The 21,933-nt window shown below is 37.6% G+C and overlaps 1 protein-coding gene across 2 annotated transcripts in view; it reads right to left on the reverse strand.

The window, feature by feature from the left end:
* ACMSD (aminocarboxymuconate semialdehyde decarboxylase) overlaps positions 1-21,933 on the reverse strand; it is a 73,572-nt gene that overhangs the window by 9,300 nt on the left and 42,339 nt on the right. For both annotated transcript variants that reach the window (XM_008695835.2, XM_040645523.1), the window contains one exon: positions 4,421-4,519. In XM_008695835.2, coding sequence (XP_008694057.1) covers positions 4,421-4,519 — 99 coding nt within the window. The remainder of the gene's footprint in view (positions 1-4,420; positions 4,520-21,933) is intronic.

Here is a 21,933-nt window from a genome sequence, read left to right on the forward strand (position 1 = left end):
TTGAACATTTTTTCATGTGTCTGTTATCTATTAGCCAGGGTCTTTTGAGGATTTTTGGCGTCCATATTCATTAGGAAATCGGTCTGTAATTCTCCTTTTCGAGGGTCTTTGCCTGGTTTGGGGATCAAAGGTAATATTGGCCTCATAGAATGAGTTTGATAGCTTTCCTTCTGTTTCTATTTTTTGAAATAGCTTTAGGAGAATAGGTATTATTTCTTCTTTGAATGTTTGGTAGAATTCCCCAGGAAAACCGTCCGGGCCTGGAGTTTTGTTTTTGGAAGGTTGTTTTATGCATGACTCAATCTCTTCATAATTAATTGGCCTGTTTAAAAAATCAATTTCTTCCTGTTTCAGTCTTGGTAGTTTATAGTTTTCCAGGAAGGCCTCCATCTCTCCCAGATTGCTTAATTTATTGGCATATAGCTGCTGATAAAAGTTTCTAATAATCCTTCCAATTTCATTGGTGTTGGTTGTGACTCTCCTTTTCATTCATAATTTTATTAATTTGGGTCCTTTCTATTCTTTTGGATATGTCTTGCCAGTGGTCTGTCAATTTTATTGATTCTCTCAAAGAACCAGCTTCTAGTTCTGTTGATCTCTCTACTGTACTCCTGGTTTCTAATTCATTGATTTCTGCTCTAATCTTGGTCATCTGCTTCCTGTGTGTATAGGCTCGTCCCTCTGTTGCTGTTCAGCTTCTTGAGGTGAGAATGTAAAAACTGCATTTTAGATTTTTCTATTCTTTGAGTGAGGCTTGGATGGCTATGTATTTCCCCCTTAGGACTGCCTTTGCAGTATCCATAGGTTTTGGACCGTTGTGTTTCATTCTCATTGGTCTCCATAAATTGTTTTAAATTGATTTTGATTTCCTGGTTTATCGAGTCATTGCTGAGCAGGATGGTTTTAGTCTCCAAGTGTTTGAGTTTCTTAAGTTTTTTCCTTGTGTTGAGTTCTAATTTCAGAGCGTTGTGGTCTGAGAATATGCAGGGAATAATTTCAGTCTTTTGGTATTGGTTGAGACCTGTTTTGTGACCCAGAACATGGTCTATTCTTGAGAATGTTCCATGGGCATTAGAATAGAATGAGTATTCTTTGGTTCTGGGGTGTAGTGTTCTATATATATATCTATGAGGTCCAAATTGTCAAGTATGGCATTCAAAGCTCTTGTTTCTATGTCGGTTTTCTGCTCCGGTGCTCTGTCTATTGTTGATAGTGGAGTGTTGAGGTCCTACTATTAACGTATTTTTATCTATATGTCTCTTTATTCTGGTTAAGAGTTGGCTTGTGTATCTTGCTGCTCCCTTGTGGGCAGTATATATTATAATTGTCATATCCACTTGCTGGATACATCCTTTTAGAATAATATAGTGCCCTTCTGTGTCTCTAACTATGGTCTTTAGTTTAAAATCCAATCTGTCTGATATGAGAATTGCTACCCTAGCTTTCTTTTGAGGCCATTGGCGTGAAAGATGGTATTCCATCCCTTTACTTTCAGTCTAAATGTATCTTTAGGTTCACAATGAGTCTCTTGTAGACAGCAAATGGATGGGTCATGTCTTTTTATCCAATCTGCAACCTTGTGGCGTTTTATGGGAGCATTTAGGCCATTTACATTGAGACTGATTATTGAGAGATATGATTTTAATGATGCCATGTTGCCAGTAAAGTCTTTGTTTCTATAGATTGTGACTTTCTGTTCCGTATCACTCTTGGGGCCTTTTTACTTTTATAGAACCCCCTTAATATCTCCTTAGGGCTGGTTTCGTGGGTTACGAAATTGGTCAATGACTGGCGATTCTGCAAGGTCTTTATTTCTCCATCCATTCTGAATGACAGCCTTGCTGGATAGAGGATCCTTGGCTGCATGTTTTTCTCTGAAAGAGCTTTAAAAATGCCCCCCCCCAACCCTTTCTCTCATTCCAGGTCTGGGTAGACAGGTCTGACGTAATTCTGATATCTTTGCCTTGGTACGTGAGAAATTTCTTTGCCCTGGCCGCTTTCAATACTGTATCCTAGGATCTAATATTTATGAATTGCACTATGATGTGTTGTGGTGTAGGTTTGTCATGGTTGAGCTTGGGAGGGGTCCTCCCTGCCTCTTGGACACGAATGTTTGCTTCCCTTGCTGATTAGGAGTTTTCAGCTACAATTTTTCAAATATCTCTAGACTCTCTGTTTTCTCCACCCCCTTGGGGATGCCGATGATTGACATTGAAGCGTTTCATTGAGTCGATAATTCCTGTAACCTACATTCCTGAGCGTGGATTTTTTTGAGGCCAGGTTCTATTTTAGTTTTTTCTTCTACTAACCCATCCTCCAATTCACTGATACGTTCTTCTGCCTCATTCACCCTGGCTGTCCGAGCCTCTAGTTTTGACTGCATTTGGCTCATAGAATTTTTAATTTCTGCCAGATTCGCTCTCATTTCCGCCCTTAGAGATTCTATATTCTCATTAAATTTTTCGTATCACTTTTTCAAGTCTACACATCATCCTGCCATTGTTACTCTGAATTCATTTCTGATAGTTTGTACATCATATCCATTAGTTCTGTGGCAGAGGCCACATACTCATTGTCTTTTCTTTGCCAGGGAGGGAATTCTCCTTCTCGTCATTCTATGAGGAGAGGCTGCGGTGTCCAGAGCCCAGTATTGACGGTACCCAGGCCGTGCCCTTGTTTTATAGGGATCTTAGGGATGTGGGCTTCTTGATTTTTCAGCCTGCCTTCTGGGGGAGGGGCCTGCCGCGCTGATACTCAGGCAACCCTGTTTGGGTAGCGCTCTGTGTCCCTCGAGGGGATGGGCACGGCAACTGTGAGCCGGTCTTTCCAGGCTTTTGTTCTCTGGCGGCTTTCCCTGGTGGTTTGCTGTGCCTCTTCTGAGAGTCAGAGCAGCAGTGGCCGAATCTCAGCCTCTGTCTCAGAACAGAGGGATTGCGGACCGTTCTCCACTGATGTTCTGGCCACTTTAACTCTGTTTCTGTTGGTGCTGCTCAACTCTGCAGCATCCTGGGATGTGCGCCCCACACCCGGCGTCCCAGCCCTCACTTCCAGGGCCAGTGTGTCTCTGTCCTTTGTATTTCTAACACCGCCAGCCGCCCCGTGCGCTCCCGGAGCTCCCGGTCTCAGTCTGGTTCCAGTGAGCGCACCGGAGTTCCGTTTCAGTCTGGTCGCATGTGTTGCCGGCTCACAGTCTCAGTCTGCTCTCTTCTGGGTGCCGGTCCACGAGTCTGCCTGCTCCCCCGTGCAGGTGGCTACTGCTTCCCAGCACCCAAACGTGGTGGCTCCCTCCCCCTTCCGTTTATCTTCCGATATCTGTGCGCGGTTTCACGGCTCCCCGCTTCGTAGTTCAATACTCAGCGCTGGAGATGTTCATTTGTAGAGATCCAGATGTATCTTCCTGCATCTCAGGCTGATTCCGTGGATGTTCAGGCTGGTCTGGTACCTATCCAACTCGACTCGGGACCAGCTGAAAAAGGGATCCCCTACTCCTCCGCCATCTTAACTCCCACCCTGGATTCTCATTTTAAACTCATCGTGGTTCATAAGCGAAAGGGGTAGAATAGGCAGTGGCAGCATTACAGTACCTTTTAGTATATTTTACCCACCTAAAAATCAAATGCCAAAAGAAAAAAATCCAGTTACTTGAGAGTTCTAGTTCTTTGAGTCCTTGTTAATGAAGACTTTAGTCTCAATATCCAAATAACCAGAATCATTACAGTTTTTGAGATTGGTAGATTTGTTACAGAAATGTTAAAGGAAAAAGAGACATTTTTTTGAGTCCATCTAACATACAAGGATAAATATATGATTATGATATGCTTCTTTATAGCTTTTGTTCTTGGCTTTATGAATTTAGTTGTACTAGATTGACTTTCAGCTTTTTAAAAAAATATTTAAAAAATTTAATTCCAGTGTAGTTAACATAAAGTTAGTTTCACATGTATGATGTACTGATTCAGTAGTTCTACTCAGTGCTCTCAAGATAAATGTACTCTTAATCTCCATCACCTATTTCACCCATCTCCTCACCCACCTCCCCTCTGGGAACCATCTGTTTGTTCTCTATAGTTAAGAGTCTGTTTTGTGGTTTGTCTCTTTTTTTCCCTTTGTTTTTTTGTTTTGTTTCTTAAATTTCACATATGCATGAAATCATATGGTATTTGTCTTTCTCTGACTGACTTATTTCACTTAGCATTATACTCTCTAGCTCCAGTTGCGTCATTGCAAATGGCAAGATTTCATTCTTTGTTATGGCTGAGTAATATTCCATTGTGTGTATATACACCACATCTTCCTTTGCCCTTTAATAGTTCCAATCTTTCTAGTAACAATTCTAGGAATATTAAGCATACAAAGTACACTGAAACCAAAGAATTAGAGTGGGAAAACTTAGGAAGACCAGGAAGTAAAAGGCATATACCTTTGTTTCTTCATCAAATTCTTCCATGGACTCTATCAATTTCCCAGGTTCCAGCTCCCCTAGTGGAAAGGGGTAGTCAGTTCCCAAAATGACTTTATCCTGGAAAAAAATTTTTTAACTGTGACTTTATAGAGCATCAAAGAACCTTCTGTAAATATAATTATATTACAAGCACTCCTATGATAAAATAACAAATTCCTTCCAGTTAATAGAAACAAACTGATCTAAAATGTTTGATTTAATGGATTCAAAACATATTTCTCCAGCAGGTGTCGCTATTGGGTTTCTTAAATTTGCAAATCGACCCCTCCATTCTCCCTTTTTTGATGAACTGAAATGAATTTATTTTTTTTTTTTAAAGATTTATTTATTTATTTATTTGACAGAGATAGAGACAGCCAGTGAGAGAGGGAACACAAGCAGGGGGAGTGGGAGAGGAAGAAACAGGCTCATAGAGGAGGAGCCTGACGTGGGGCTCGAACCCGGAACGCCGGGATCACGCCCTGAGCCGAAGGCAGACGCTTTAACCGCTGTGCCACCCAGGCGCCCCTGAAATGAATTTATAAGAAGCAAGCATTTATTTAATAAAACATGTTGATATCTTCAGATGAAATTAAGGATCTGTATTTCTTATAATGACACATTGCAATTGATTCCATATTTTTTTTTTTTATTCGTTTTGTTTGGGGGAGAGAGAGAGAGAGAGAGAGAGGATGAGCAGTGGGGAGGGGCAGAGGGAGAAGCAGACACCCCGCTGAGCAGGGAGCCCAACGCAGGGCTCAATCCGAGGACCTGGGATCATGACCTGAGCTGAAGGCAGACACTTAGCTGACTGAGCCACCTAGGCGCCCCTCCCATAATTTTTTTAAAAAAGATTTTAAGTAATCCCTGCACTCAATGTGGGGCTCAAACTCATTACCCTGAGACCAAGAGTTGCATACTCCACGGACTGAGTTAGTGAGGCGCCCCTGATACCATAAGTTTTGAAATAATACTGGAGTTGAAAAGGAAAAAAATAACAACTGGATGAAAAGTAAAGACAAACAAACAAAAACCAATCCCCAAAGAATTCTTTTCTCTATAAACTGAATAGTGGTCTTTTTTTTTTTTTTTTTAATGATATTGCTTTGAATCTCCATTTGACACTTTGTATGACAAAGCACAAAGGCTTGTTCATCTACAAATAAATAAAGCAGCATGTCAGGCAGTATGTTAGAATCTAGGTTACCCTGGCCAACAGAAATGGTCCCTGTTCTCAGAGAACTCATAATCTAGTAAGAAAGACATTAAATCAATAATGGCAGTCTATCAAAATAAGAAAAACACATTTTAAACCAGGAATTTTACTTCTAGAAATGTGTTCCACTGATACACATGTAATGGAAATATATACAAGGAAATTAACTGCAACATTATTTGTAGTGGCAAAAGACTAGCAAACAATTTATAGCATGTCTAAAAAATAAAGAGGAATGAGGAATACTTACATATATTGAAATGGAATAATAACTAAGTTATAAAGAGCAATGATGTTGAAGTTACATTGTAAAGAGAAAAGTCTAGGACAACATATCTGCTATGCTCATATTTCTGTTTTTAACAAGGGACCTATAGACACACAAATATACATTTGTATGTATACAGTCAATTTCAGGAATGGTACCCAAGAAACAAATAACATTAGTTGCCTCTGGAAAAGATTAGGATTTGGGGATGGAGGAGATCCCTGCCTCCCTTTTTGAAATGTAATTCACAGGGCCACCTGGGTGGCTCAGTTGGTTGGGCATCAGCCTTCAGCTCTGGTTGTGATCCCAGGGTTCTGGGATTGAGCCCCACATCTGGCTCCTTGCTCAGTGGGCGGAGTCTGCTTCTCCTCTCTCTCTGCCCCTCCCCCTGCTCATGCTCTCTCTCTCTTTCGCTCTGCACTCTCTCTCAAATAAATAAATGAGATCTTTTAAAAAAATAAATTAATATGTAGTGTATTAGTAGTTTCAGAGGTAGAGTTTAGTGATTCATCAGTTGTATATAACACCCAGTGCTCATTACATCACATGCCCTCCTTAAAGTCCATCACCTAGTTACCCCATTCCCCCAACCCCTTCCCCTCCAGCAACCCTCAGTTTGTTTAGTTAAGAGGCTCTTATGGTTTGTCTCCCTCTCTGATTTTCCCTTCCCTCCCCTATGATCCTCTGTTTTGTTTCTTAAGTTTCACATATGAGTGAAATCATAATTGTTTTTCTCTGGTTGACTTATTTCACTTAGCATAATACCCTGTAGTGTTCTGAACATTTTTGTACAAGTTTTTATGTGAGCATGTTTTCACTTTTCTTGGATATACACTTGGGAGTGGAATTGCTGGATCATATGGTAAGTCCATGTTAAATATTTTGAGGAGCTATTTTTCACAGTGGTTTCAGCATTCTTCATTCCCATCAGAAATGCATGAGGGTTCCAATTTCTCCAAATCCTCTTCAATACATGTTATTGTCTATCTTTTTGGTTAAAGCCATAATAGTAGGTATAAAATAGTATCTCTGTGGTTTTGATTTGTACTTCTCTAATGACTAATTATGTTGAACATCTTTTCATGCGTTCATTGGCCATTTTTATGTCTTTGGAGAAGTATCTATTCTGATCCTTTGTGTCTATTCAAGCCCTGTATTTTCTTTTTATAGTTGGGTTGTAATAATTTTTAAATATTTTCTGAATATTAGAGATTTATCAGATATATATTTATAAATATTTTCTTCACTCCGTGGGTTGTCTTTTCACTTTACTAGACATATATTTGAAGTACAAAAGTTTTTAATTCTGAGTCTAATTTATCTAATTTTTTTCTTTGGTTGCTTATACTTTTGGCATCACAAGGTCACAAGGTCACAAAGATTTACAACTATATTTTCTTCTAAGGGTTTGTAGTTTTGGCTCTTCCATTTAGATCCTTGATCTATTGGAGTTTATTTTTATGGAGGGTTTAAATAAGGGGTACAACTTAATTTTTTTGCATGTGAGTATCCAGTTGTTTCACTGTTATATATTCAAAAGACTATTTCCTCATTTAATTGTATTGGCACCTCTGTTCAAAATGTCTGTCCTTATGCTAGTACTACACAGTTTTGACTACTGTAGCTGTGACGAATGTTTTGAAATGGAAAGTGTGAGTCCTTCAACTTTGTCCCTCTTTTTCACATTGTTTTCGTTATTCTGGGTCCATTGCTTTTATATATGAATTTTAGGATCGGCTTGTCATTTCCTGCAAAAAAAACCAAAAGGCACGTGGATTTTTGATAGGGATTGCATTGAATCTGTAGGTCAATGTGGGGGCTATTGCCATTTAACATTATTGAGTTTTCCAATCAATGAACATGGGATGTCTTTTTTTTAAAGTTTTTATTTAAATTCCAGTTAGTTATCATATAGTATAGTATTAGTTTCAGGTGTACAGTATAGTGATTTAGCACTTCCATGTATCACCTGGTGCTCATCACAAGTGCCCTCCTTAATGGACATGGGGTGTCTTTTCATTTATTTAGGTCTTCTTTAGTTTTCTTCAGCAGTATTTTATAGTTTAGTGCCCAAGTCTGGCACTTCAGTTGGATTTACTCCTAACTATTTCATTCTTTTTGATATTATTGTAAATGGAATTGTTTCCTCAATTTCGTTTATGGATTATTCATTGCTAGTGTATTGAAACACAGTTATTTTTTTAAGACATTTATTTATTTACTTGAGAGAAAGGGCGGGGAGGGGCAGAGGGAAATTGAGAGAGAAACTCAAGTAGACTCTATGCTGAGTGTGGAGCCCAATGCAGGGCCTGATCCTACCACTTCGAAGTCAGACCTGAGCCAAAACTGAGAGTTGGAAGCTTTAACTGTGCCACTCACATGCCCCTGAAATACAATTAATTTTTATGTATTTATCTGTTACCTGCAACCTTGCTGAATCTGTTTATTAGCTGTAATGGTTTATTTGTGTATTCTTTGGGATTTTCTATATATAAGGTCATGTCATCTGAAATAATTTTGCTTCTTCCTTTCCAGTCTGGATGCCTGTTATTTATTTTTCTTCCCTAATTGCCCTGGCTAGAATCTCCAGTGCAATATTGAATAGAAGTGGTGAGAGCAGAACCTTTCAGTTCACCATTAAGTGTGTTAATGTTAGTTGTGGATTTTTCGTAGATGTTCTTTATCAGGTTGAGGAAGCCCTCTTCTACCAGTTGTTGAGTGTCTTTTTATCATGTAAGCCTGTTGGATCTTGTTGAGTACTTCTTCTGCACCTATTGAGGTTATTATGTAGTTTTTGTCCTTTATTCTATTAATATGTTGTATTTTATTGATTTTTTTTGTGTGTGTTGGAAAACCTTGCATTCCTGGGATAAGTCTCAGTAGGTCATGGTGTACAGTTCTTTTTATATGTTGCTGGATTGAGTTTAATAAATATCATTGGGTGAGGTGCCTGGGTGGCTCAGTCGGTTAAGTGTCTGCCTTTGGCTCAGGTCATGATCTTGGGGTCCTGGGATCATGCCCTGAGTTGGGCTTCCTGCTTTTCCCTCTCCCTCTGCCCCTTCCCCCCCCTTGTGCTCTCTCTCTCTCATACTCTCTCTCAAATAAGTAAATGAAATCTTTAAGAAAATAAAATCACTAATTTAATCTCTTTACTTGTTATAGGTCTATTCAGGTGTTCTTTTTCCCTTGGATCAGTTTCTGTCATCTTTCTAGGAATTTCTTCATTTCATTTAGTTTATCTAATTTGTAGTGTACAATTGCTCATCATTTTTTCTTATAATTCTTTTTATTTCTGTTTTAGTAATTTGAATCTTCTCTCTGTGTTGTTCAAGGGTCAACTGTATTGGTTTCAGGTGTGCAACATAATGATTCACTGTTGTGTATATTGTGAAATGATAATCACCATAAGTATAGTTAACATCTGTCACCTTACATAGTTACAAAATTTTGTTTTCTTGTGATGAACACTTTGCTTATAATAGTCTATTGCCTTGCAAAATTTTTAATAACCATATTTATTAATCTTTTTCCATGTAGTTACTAGATTTTGAGTTATCATTAGGAAAGATTTCCCGACTTCCAAGATATAGATGAATTTCCTCATATTTTCTTCTATATACACTTGTCATTTGTCTGTTTTCCCTCTAAAATATGAAATGTTCCCATATATTAGCACCAGTCATGTTGTTAGAGCTTAAAAATATTTCATGAATGAGAGAATGACATTTTTTTTTTTTTAGTTGTAAGGATTTTTAAAAATTATTATATGGAGAATTCTTAGGGGCTGGAGGACGGGGATCAGCATCAAGGAAGTGTACGTAAGAGAGATGGGACAGGGGTGAGGGGGAGGCCTACCAGACAAAGCTTCCCTCCCGACGCCTACTGCCTAATTAGAACAACTCTACTTTTCTCTGTTTTACTTTTTTACATAATATTATAAGACTTTGTTGACCATATGTTTCCATGGATTAAAAACAAAGTTCCAAAACTGGAATATTTCTACGTTTCCTTGTGACCATACATTATACATTCTTACTGATGGTAACCCACTGTTTTTTCACACTACTTGTATATTAGTATCACCTGGGGAGCTTTAAAAAATATTCACCCCAGAACCTACCCCAAATCAATTAAAATGATCATATCTGGGGGTGAGGCCTAAAAATACTAGTACTATTAGCAATTTTTTAAAGCTCCCTTTGATGATTCTAATGCACAAGCAGGGTTGAGAACCACTCAGTTAACCTACATTATATTCATCTGAGTTAATAAGTCATAGATATTAGGCCAACAGTATGGGACATTTGGAAAATACTTGAGCAATTAATTAGATTTCTGCCATAACCGAGTTTAGGATTTTAATGTGTCTTCCATAATAGTAACTGTTTCCAGTTGAGGATATTAAGTAGCAACTCTGATAAGATTTGTATGACCTTTTTGCCACTGTTAACTAGGAATTGTATCTTGGGTATTAATTGGGTAATTTCGCAAATTCTAATGACTCATGCATGATTACTTGATAGAGCGTGAACGCACACCTGTTTTCCTTTGGGTTGATGGCATCACTTTTCACCCAGTTGCCCAAGCTGGAAACCTGGGAATCATGATGGACTCCTTCTGCTCTGTCATCCCAGCATTTCATGGCTCACTGAGCCCTTTGGATTCTACCTCTGTATCATTTCTTGCACCCATCACTTCCTCTGTACTTCCCTAGTTCCTCCCTTAACTCAGGCTTTTACCATCCCTTCACTCAGCAAAGTGCGACTTCCTACCCCTAAAGTATCCTACAGATAATTTTATTCACAGCACTTCTTACATTGCTGTGAGATAATCCCTTATAATAATAATAATACCTAACATTTATTGATTGCTTACTATGTGTGAGATGCTGTTCTAAGCCATTTGCATTCATTAACTCATTCTCACAGCCTTTCTTTGATATGGGTCCTTATCATTATCCCAATTCAACAGATGAGGAAGCAAAGATGATAACTAACTTGCTTAGAGTTGCACAGCTAGTATGTGGTGGAGCCAGGCTTGTGTCTCATTTCCTCAACTCAGCTAAGAAGTGGGACAAAAACTGTCTCCAGTGCTGAGCAAAAGGCATGGTACAGAGTGGTGGTTTATTAAATTAAATTGGACCGCTACTATAGTTTCCTTTTTCTTTTTTAAATTTTTTATTATGTTATGTTAGTCACCGTACTGTGCATCATTAGTTTTTGATGTAGTGTTCCATGATTCATTGTTTACGTATAACACTCAGTACTCCATGCAATACGTGCCCTCCTTAATACCCATCACCTGATTCCAGTCTCATCCATTTTAATCAATATCTAACACTGGAGAGAATGCTGTCTTAAATAAAAATCTGATCATGCCGCATCCCTGCTTAAAATCCTTCAATAATTTCGATAGTCCAGAAACCCAGATTTCTTAGCATGGAATAAAATGCCTCCAGTAAATGTGAGAAAAAAAAGTTGTCCTAAATCTGAACGGGGGCAGAACTTTGTGGTCTAATATGAATATCTGCTCTTCCTGGGGAATAATGAGCATTCTTTTTTTAAAAAATTGAGGTATAATTGACATATAGCATTATGTTAGTTTCAGGTGTACGACATAATGGTTTGATACTTGCATATAAATAAATAAATAAATAAATAAATAAATAAATAAATTTAGTTAACATTCGTCACCATAGTTTAGCATTCTTGATAAAATATCTGGCTAATTTTTTTGATAGACTTTAATGAGCTTAAGAGTTTCTAGGACACCCTCTCCATTGACTGTTGTCTTCAAACTAGTTTAAGACTTTTAACCAATAATACAAAGAGGCTAATTGTCCTTAACTGGGTAGTTGTCTTCTTTTTTAAATCCAGTCAACCATAACTCTCTAACCATCTTTTCCCCTGTAAAATGTCTCTGCCAAGATAGATTCTTTGAGTTGGATTTTTCAGAAAGCCTCTTTTTTTAAGACAAGTTTGAAATAAAACTCAGACATATAATCAATCTGAGAGTGGCTTTGTGTTTTGAAGGAATGAATGCTTGAATATATGAAAGAGGGAAGTCTGATTGTTACTAGGCCTGAAATATTAAATTTATTTATTTATTTATTTATTTATTTATTTATTTTGGTGCAAAATGGTGGTTTATCAAAGCATGGGAACAGGACCCATGGGCGGAAACAGCTGCTGCCTAAATATATTTTAAATATGCTAAATTTGAGCTCCTGTAAGAATAAATGACACTTTGATTTCTACCAGAAAGAGGAAGGATTTTCCTAGATTTTATGAATACATTTACATGAAACGATATGGGAAAATGTATAATAAAGTTAGAGGAAGGCCATTGATGGATTACCAACTCTATTTCTAGTTTCTTGTATTCATTACTGTAAAAAACCAAGCAAATACACCTGCTTGTAGAAGTCCTAAAGGCCCAAAGTTATATCTACTCACATCTGTGCCAACAGCTGATCTCGTTTTGAATGCCTGCTTTGTATTCACTGGAGCTACATTTGTCCTTATTTCTGCTCCTCTTGCTAAAGCTGTTTACAATTCCAAAACACAACATAATTTTAAAAAGTCCCATGCTATATTACATTTGTTAACTACATTAACATGAAATTGAAATTTAGAAATTTATTTTGCTTTCTAGTCAGGAATTCTTCCATTCTCAGTATCATGGCCTTCTTGGATATAAATACATTTGAAGGGGGGAATATGTCTGTTCCATTTTAATATGGAGAGAGCAAAGGATTTTAAAGCAGAAATGAAAACCACTCCTCTGCTTTTTATCCTTCCTGGTTAAGATTCTTCCCTGCTCTCCTTGCTTTCTTGATTATAGATGGCTTTTGCCAAACTCTAAACTCATGGTTTGGCAGTATCCAATTATTATTTAGTGGCTGTTGTTCACAGTCTCTCTCCAGGAGGTTAATTATCCACTTGTGATAATCTCTGGTTTGTTAATTTTTCATACCCTTTTATCTGTCTGTATACCTTTTATCGATACTTTCTCGTACATTTCTGACCATTTCTAACTTGTTAGGAATTTCATAAGGGAGAATGAAGTAGACATAAAAGAACTGGAAGTGAAGTTCTTGTTAATGAGATTTCTCGTTCGGAGGGAGAAGAGACAATGTTAAACAGCTTAACAATAGCCCACAACCCTCGGACCAACTCAGAGGAAGAGATAGTAGCAAGTTCTTGTTAATGAGATTTCTCGTTCGGAGGGAGAAGAGACAATGTTAAACAGCTTAACAATAACCCACAACCCTCGGACCAACTCAGAGGAAGACATGGTAGCAGGGAAGAGGTAGGGAGATGAGATTCCTCAAAGTATGGTCTTGTATGATGAAAGTTGCATTCTGCGTTGCTTAATGCCAGTCTCCACTTGATAGAAGCTTAATAAATAATTCTTGAATTAAAAATACTTTTTGCATTGCTATTTTTACCACCTTTTGTCTCATAGCTGCAAATTGATTGTATTTTAAAGGGATTACATAGAGAATCCTGGTTAAGGAGGCATAGGATATGGATTTGGATGACTGTTGCCCTATTTCCAAGCTCTCAGGGAAACCTAAACTCTTGTGACATCTCAGGTTCCTAAATAACATACCTGATTCTGGCCTCCCAAAAGCTAGAACTTTCTTCTGTCTTATTGTCTGTGATCTAGGATTCTATTCCCTTGGGATCCACCATAATCACGAACCAATTTTTAAGGGTATCTGTGCTAATGTAACATTTGACAACATCTACATCTTAGTAGGGCTTTTCTAAAGACTCTGTAAACCCAAAGGAATAATTCTAATGGTGGGACTTTCAGTTACCATGGCTGCTGCTTCTGGGATCCTGAAATTATACTGTCTACCCAGACAACTGGCTTTCTTTATTAGACGGTGGATAATCCTGATTGATTTCTCAGCACCAGCACTCTGCCCCAACATACGTTTCCCTTCCGAAAGCTAGCAACACACATTCCCTATCTGGTCAAAGACTTACTGAGATGATAATAATAGTGATTAATATTCCTGCCAGGAAAAAGAAATAAACTGCTCACCTGCTGGGTTGTATTAACTTTTTCACATTTTCAGGAAATGCTGCGAACACTGAAAGATGTGGCTTACTAAATAAATTCAAGTAATAGAAGAGAGTTCATTTGTCTTCTAGAAAAGGAACAATTAGCTATCTTCTTATTAGCCTATTTCATTAGTAGCATATGCAGTAAATACAACATAACTTTATTATAATATAGCTTACTACAAAAATTCTAACTTACCAAGGATTCACTTTGGTCCCTGAGACATAATTTCCTAGAGAAGGAGCCTGGTTTAATTCAATCAATGCCCTGTAAGATTAGCCTTATATCCACAAAACCATTATACAAACTCAATTAATCAAACATTAACTCAATACCTACTATTTGTAAAGCACTAGAATAGGTGATATAAATTGCTGACATTTGTATAGTCCTTTGGCATAGTATTATACCAACTTCTCACATCAATTCTGCATGGTGGTCATTTCCATTATAGAGTTGAGGAACCTGAGGGTGAGGGGGATAAGTGACTTCATATTAAAAGTCACCTGAGCAGGAGAAGAGAAGATGGTGGTAGAGTAGGAGGAGCCTAGGCTTGCTTTATCCCATGAACACAACTAGATAACTATCACATAATTCTAAATACCCCAGAAATTGACCTGAAAACTGTCAGAACAAACTCCACAACTAAGGGGAGAGAAGAGGCCATATGGAAGAAGGGGGGAAGTATGGAGATGTGGTTTAGAGAAATGGTTCATGGCTGCTGTGGAAGGGAGGGAACTGTGGCCATGGAGAAGGGTGAGAGAGAGAGAAGCACACGGGAATGCACAAGGAGAATGTTTCCCCAAAGCCATTGCCTTGGAAAATGAAAGGGACTGAATTTCATGAGTTCTAGCAACCAGTGGGGCTTAAAGCCTATAGTTTTAAAGGTTAGCAGGCTTGGCTAGGATGGAACCTGGAGAACACTGTGCTCCAGGAAACCAGGGGCAGACAGCATAGAAATAGTGATCTGAAGAGCTCTGGGGGCACACAGTGGGGAGGTTATTTGCTTTTTTTGGAGTGCATCCCTGAAAGGCAGTGTTCACAGAATACCTCTCTGGAAACAAAGGAGCTGGCCCATATCATTTTCCTTCCCCACCCCTCAGCATAAACACAGCTGCCTATGGGAAGTAGCACAGCCCAGACACTGGATGCCTAACTTGCTTACACCAAGCCCCATCCCCACACACTCTGGAAGAACTGCCCTCCTCAGTCATGCCTTAGTACCAGTGTCATGGCCCCTTCTCCAGAAGACTAGCACAAATCCCAGCTCACACTGTATCTTCTGGCTAGAGAGTCTTGCAGGGCCTCAACCCTTTCTTTCTTTCTTTCTTTCTTTCTTTCTTTCTTTCTCATCTTCTGGCTAGAGAGTCTTGCAGGGCCTCAACCCTTCCTTCCTTTCTTTCTTTCTTTCTTTCTTTCTTTCTTTCTTTCTTTCTTTCTTTCTTTCTTCTTTCTAAGATTTATTTATTTTAGAGAAAGTGAGAGTGTAAGCAGGAGGAGGGGCAAAGGGAGAGGAAGAAGGAGAGAACCAGACTCCCCACTGAGTGGGGAGCCTGACATGGGGCTTGATCTCAAGACCCTGAAATCATGACCTGAGCCAAAATCAAGAGTTGGTTGCTCAACCGAGCCACCCAGATTCCCCTGCAGGGACTCAGTTCTAGTGGAAGTAATGACAGGGTTCATTTCACAGACAGACCAGAGAACATCTAGCTAAAACTTGCCACATTCAGGTCAGGGACGAAACACTGCTCATACCTGGCAAGGAGAGCCTTTGCAGAAGACTGGCCTGAAGGATAGAGTAGCCAGAACACAGCTGTAGAGTGTACACAGTACACCCCAGAGACACTCCCTGAAGTGCCAGGCCCTGGGCACTGCATGGCCTCTTTTTCATAAGGCCATTACTTTCAGGAGCAGGAGATATAACTGGCTTTTCTAATACAGGGAAGAAGGCAGAGACTTAGATAAAATGCAAAGACAGAGGAATTTATCCCAAATGAAGGAACAGGATAAGGCCATGGCCAGAGATCTAAGTGAGATATATGTAAGTAACATGCCTGATGGAGAATTTAAAACAACAATCTTAAGGATACTCACTAGCCTTGAGAAAAGAATAGAAGACATTAGTGAGACCCTTGCCACAGAGATAAAAGAGTTACAAAAGAAGTAGAAATCAAGAGTGCTATAAATGAGATTAGAAACATGCTAGATGCAATGAACAGCAGGCTGGAAGAATCAGAAGAACAAATTAATGACCTAGAAGACAAAGTAATGGAAAGCAATGAAACTGAACAAAAGAAAGAACTATGCAAAATGAGAATAGACTTAGGGAACTCAGTGACTCATTCAAATGTAATAACATTTATTTTATAGGAGTCCCAGAAGAAGAGCAAAAAGGGGCAGAAAATTTATTTGAAGAAGTAATAGCTGAGAACTTCCCTAATCTGGGGAAGGAAACAGACATCCAGATTCAAGAAGCATGGAGAATTCCCATCAAAATCAACAAAAGCAGGCCAATACCAAGACATATCGTAATTAAATTTGCAAAATATAGTGATAAAGAAAAAAAACATTAAAAGCAGCAAGACAAAAGAGGTCATTAACTTACAACGGAAAACCCATAAGGGCTAGCTGGAGATTTTTCAAAAGAAACTTTGCAAGCCAGAAGGGAGTGGCATGATATATTCAAAGTGCTGAATGGGAAAAAATTTGCAGCCAAGAATACTCTATCCAGCAAGGCCATCATTTAGAATAGGAGAGATAAAGAGTTTCCCAGAAAAACAAAAACTAAAGGATTTCCTGACCACAAACCAGCCCTGCAAGAAATATTGAAGAGGACTTTTTGAGTGGAAAGGAGAGACCAAATGTAACAGTATAAAGGCAGGAAACACAAAAGCAGTAAAAATGAGTATTTTTTTAAAGATTTTATTTATTTGTTAGAGAGCACAAGCAGAGGGAGCTGTAGGCAGAGGGAGGAGCAGGCTCCCCACTGAGCAAGGAACCTGATGCAGGACTCGATCTCAGGACCCTGGGATCATGACCTGAGCTGAAGGCAGACGCTCAACCAACTGAGCCACCCAGGCATTCCAGTAAAAATGAATATTTATGTAAAAATCAGTCAAGGAAATCACACACACATGAAGTATATAAAATGTAATAACATATACCTAAAACATGAGGTTAAGAGGAGAAGAGAATGGGTTCAAACTTAATATAGACTGCATTTGCAGAAGAGGTTATATATACAATAATGGTAACTATATATTAAAACCACTAATAAACATGGAAAGAATAAACAGAAACAAATCCAAATACATCACTAAAGAAAATCAGCAAACCATGAAAGAGAGAAAGACAACAAAGGATCAGAGAAATTACTTAGCATCAACCACAAAACAAGTAATAAAATGGCAGTAAATGCATATCTATTAATAATTACTATATAAATGGACTAAATACTCCAATCAAAACACAGAGGGTGTCAGAATGGATAAGGAGACCAGACCCATCTATAAGCTGATGATGAGACTCATTTTGGTCCTTAAGGCACCTGCAGATTGAAAGTGATTGATGGAGAAACATTTATCATGAAAATGGATGTCAAAGAAAGCCAGAGTAGTAATACGTATATCAGAGAAACTAGACTTTAAAACAAAGTCTGTAATAGGAGACAAAGAAGGGCACTATAAAATAATAAAGGGGACAATCCAAAAGAAGATGTAACAGTTATAAATATTTATGCACCAACATGAGACCATCCAAGTTATAAAACAATAACAAACATAAAGGAACTGATAATAACACAATAATAGTAGGGGATTTTAACACCCCACTTATGTCAATGGACAGATCATCTAAACAGAAAATGAACAAGTAAACAATGGCTTTGAATGACACACTGGATCAGATGAACTTAACATATATTTGGAACATTCCATCCTGAAACAGTGGAATACACCTTTTTAAGTGCACATGGAACATTCTCCAGAATAGATCACATACTAGGTCACAAATCAGACCTCGACAAATACAGAAGATTAAAGTCATACTGTGCACCTTTTCTGACTATAATGCCTTGAAATGAGAGGTCAACCACAAGAAGAAATCTGGAAAGACCACAAATACATGGAGGTTAAATAACAGCTACTAAACAATGAATGGGCCAAACAGGAAATCAAAGAAGAAATAAAAAAAATACATGGAAACAAATGAAAATGAAAACACAACAGTCCAAAACCTTTGGGCTGCAGCAAAAGCTGTCCTAAGAGGAAAGTATATAGCATACAGGCCTACCTCAAGAAGCAAGAAAAATCTTAAATACTTAATCTTACACCTAGAGGAGCTAGAAAAAGAATAACAAATGAAGCCTAAAGCCAGTAGAAGGAAGGAAATAATAAAGATTAGAGCAGAAATAAATGAAATAGAAACCTAAAAAAACCACAGATCAGTGAAACCAGGAGCTGGTTCTTTGTTTTTTGTTTTTGTTTTTTAAGATTTTATTTATTTATTTGACAGAGAGAGACACAGTGAGAGAGGGAACACAAGTAGGAGGAGTGGGAGAGAGAGAAGCAGGCTTCCCGCTAGCAGGGAGCCTGACTCTGGGCTCGATCCCAGCACCCTGGGATCATGACTTGAGCCGAAGACAGATGCTTAACAATTGAGCCACCCAGGTGCTCCCCAGGAGGTGGTTCTTTGAAAAAAAAAATCAAAATAAAATTGATAAAGCCCTAAACAAATTTATCAAAAAGAATGGAGAAAGGACCCAAATAAATAAAATCACAAATGATAGGAGAAATAACAACCAATACCACAGAAATACAAATAATTATAAGAGAATTTTATGAAAAACTATTTGCCAACAAATTGGACAACCTAGAAGAAATGGATAAATTCCTAGAAACATAAAACCTACCAAAACTGAAACACAAAGAAATAGAAAACTTGAACAGACCGATACCAGCAAAGAAATTGAATCAATAATCAAAAAGTTCCCAAAAAACAAAAGTCCAGGGCCGGATGGCTTCACAAGTGAATTCTACGAAATATTTAAAGAATTAATACCTATTCTTCTCAAACTATTCCAAAAAATAGGAAAGGATGGAAAACTTCCAAATTCATTTTATGAAGCCAGCATTATCCTGATACTAAAACCAGATAAAGACTCCACTAAAAAAGAGAACTAGAAACCAATATCTTTGATGAACATGGATGCAAAAATTCTCAATAAAATACTAGCAAACTGAATCCAACAATACATTAAAAAAATCATTCATGATGATCAAGTGGGATTTATTCCTGGCATGCAAGTGTGGTTCAATATTAACAAATCAATCAATGTGATACATCACATCAATAAGTGAAAGGATAAGAACTGTATGATCATTTCAATAGATGTAGAAAAAGCGTTTGACAAAGTACAATATCCATTCATGATAAAAACCCTCACTCAAAAAAGTAGGTTTAGAGTGAACATACCTCAACATAATAAAGGCCATATATAAAAAACCCACAGCTAACATCATCCTTATTGGGGAAAAACTGAGAGCTTTTCCTCTATGGTTAAAAGCAAGACAGGGATATCTACTTTCACCATAGTTATTTAACAGTACTGGAAATCCTAGTCACAGCAGTCGGACAACACAAAGAAATAAAAGGCATCCAAATCAGCAAGAGAGAAGTAAAACTTTTACTGTTTGCAGATGACATGATACTCTATATAGAGAACCTGAGAGACTCCACCAAAATATTACTAGAACTGATACACGAATTCAGTAAAGTCACGGGATACAAAATCAATGTACAGAAATCTGTTGCATTTCTACACACTAGTAATGAAGCAGTAGAAAGAGAAATTAAGGAATTGATCTCCTTTACAATTGTACCAACAACAATAAGATCCCAGGAATAAACTTTCGCCAAAAAGGCGAAAGATCTGTATTCTGAAAACTATAGAACAATGATGAAAGAAACTGAAGATGACACAACAATTTCTTTCTATGTTCGTGGATTGGAAGAACAAATATTGTTAAAATGCCTGTATTGCCCAAAGCAATCTACACATTTAATGCAATCCCTATCAAACTGCCAATAGCATTTTTCACAGAACTAGAACAAACAATCCTAAAATTTGCATGGAGCCACAAAAGATCCTGAATAGCCAAAGCAACTTGAAAAAGAAAAGCAAAGCTGGAGGCATTACAATTTCTGGACTTCAAGGTATATTACAAAGCTGTAGTGATCAGAACAGTATGGTATTGGCACAAAAGTAGATTGGCAGAACAGAATAGAAAACCCAGAAATGAACTCACAACTACATGGTCAATTAAAAAGCAGGAAAGAATATCCAGTGGTAAAAAGACAGTCTTCAACAAATGGTATTGGGAAAACTGGACAGCAAGGTGCAAAAGAATGAAACTGGACCACTTTCTTACCCCATACACAAAAATAAAAAAAATGCATTAAAGACCTAAATGGCAGACTTGAAACCATAGAAATCCTAGAGAAGAGCACAGGCAGTAACTTCTTTGATATCAGCTGTAGCAACTTTTAAATTAAATTAAATTAAAATTAAATTAAATTAAAAAAATTTTTAAATTAGGTTCCATGAACTCATGACCCCGAGATCAAGAGTCACATGCTTTACCAACTAAGCCAGCTAGGCGCCCTCACCCTCTGTAGCAACTTTTTTCTAGATATGTCTCCCGAGGCAAGGGACATGAAAGTAAAAAACTACTGGGACTACATCAAAATAAAAGCTGCTTCTGCACAGCAAAGGAAACAATCAACAAAACTAAAAGGTAAACTATGGAATGGGAGAAGGTATTTGCAAATGACATATCTGATAAAAGTTATTTTCCAAAATATATAAAGAACTTATAAAACTCAACACACCAAAAATGAATAATCCAATTAAAAAATGGGCAGAAGACATGAATAGACATTTTCCCAAAGAAGACATCTAGATGGCCAACAGACACATGAAAAGATGCTCAATATCACTGACCATCAGGGAAATTTGAATCAAAACTATAATGATATATCAACTCATACTTGAGGCTTAAAAGTCTTAAGTCTTCCATTTAGCACAGTGTTTTAGAAATAGTAGGGGTTCAATAAGTAGTTTTGGTATATATATGTTCTCTAAATTTTTATTATTCTATTTATTTTTCCCTGTATGTTCTTTCTATATGTTTACTTACTCCTAGGGTATTATGTAAATTTTTATTTATCAGAGTAATGCCTATACATAGTTAAATAATCAAATATCACTAAAATATCTTTCTCATTAAAAGCAGTCCTGTGCCTATGTTCCTAACTCTTATCCTTCGAGGCAGCCAATTTCACCATTTTAACTTAAATCTTCTGATGATTACCTTCATTATTCTATATAATTACCTTATTCTATTCTTTTAAAAAATTTTTTAAAAGATTGTATTTATTTATTTGGGAGAGACAGAGAGAGAGAGAGCATGAGAGGGGGGAGGGTCAGGGAGAAGCAGACTCCCCACTGAGCAGGGAGCCTGATGTGGAACTTGATCCCAGGACTCCAGGGTCATGACCTGAGCTGAAGGCAGTTGCTTAACCAACTGAGCCGCCCAGGCGCCCACCTTATTCTATTCTTGATTTATTAGCTTTAGAGAGTATTTACTGACTTTTCATTATGATCCTTGAGAATTTCTTTGTTACCCCAACTTCTCCATTTTCCCAATAGAATTAGAATTCTCACTTAAACTAGTGCTTAATATTTACACTATTATGACTATAAATATTGTTCACTACTGAGTCAAGTAATGTACAATGATTATCTGCCCTCATATGGGTGTTTGTTTTCTTGGAGTTAATTATTTCCTTTTCTTTCATTTGCTTAATTTTCTAGTACATACTGCTTATTTGTTCCTAATATATCAACAGATCTGTTGAATGTGTGGTAATCAT

The sequence above is a fragment of the Ursus maritimus genome, unplaced genomic scaffold, assembly GCF_017311325.1.
Source record: "Ursus maritimus isolate PB19 unplaced genomic scaffold, ASM1731132v1 scaffold_1, whole genome shotgun sequence".
In the NCBI taxonomy this organism is placed as follows: Eukaryota; Metazoa; Chordata; class Mammalia; order Carnivora; family Ursidae; genus Ursus; species Ursus maritimus.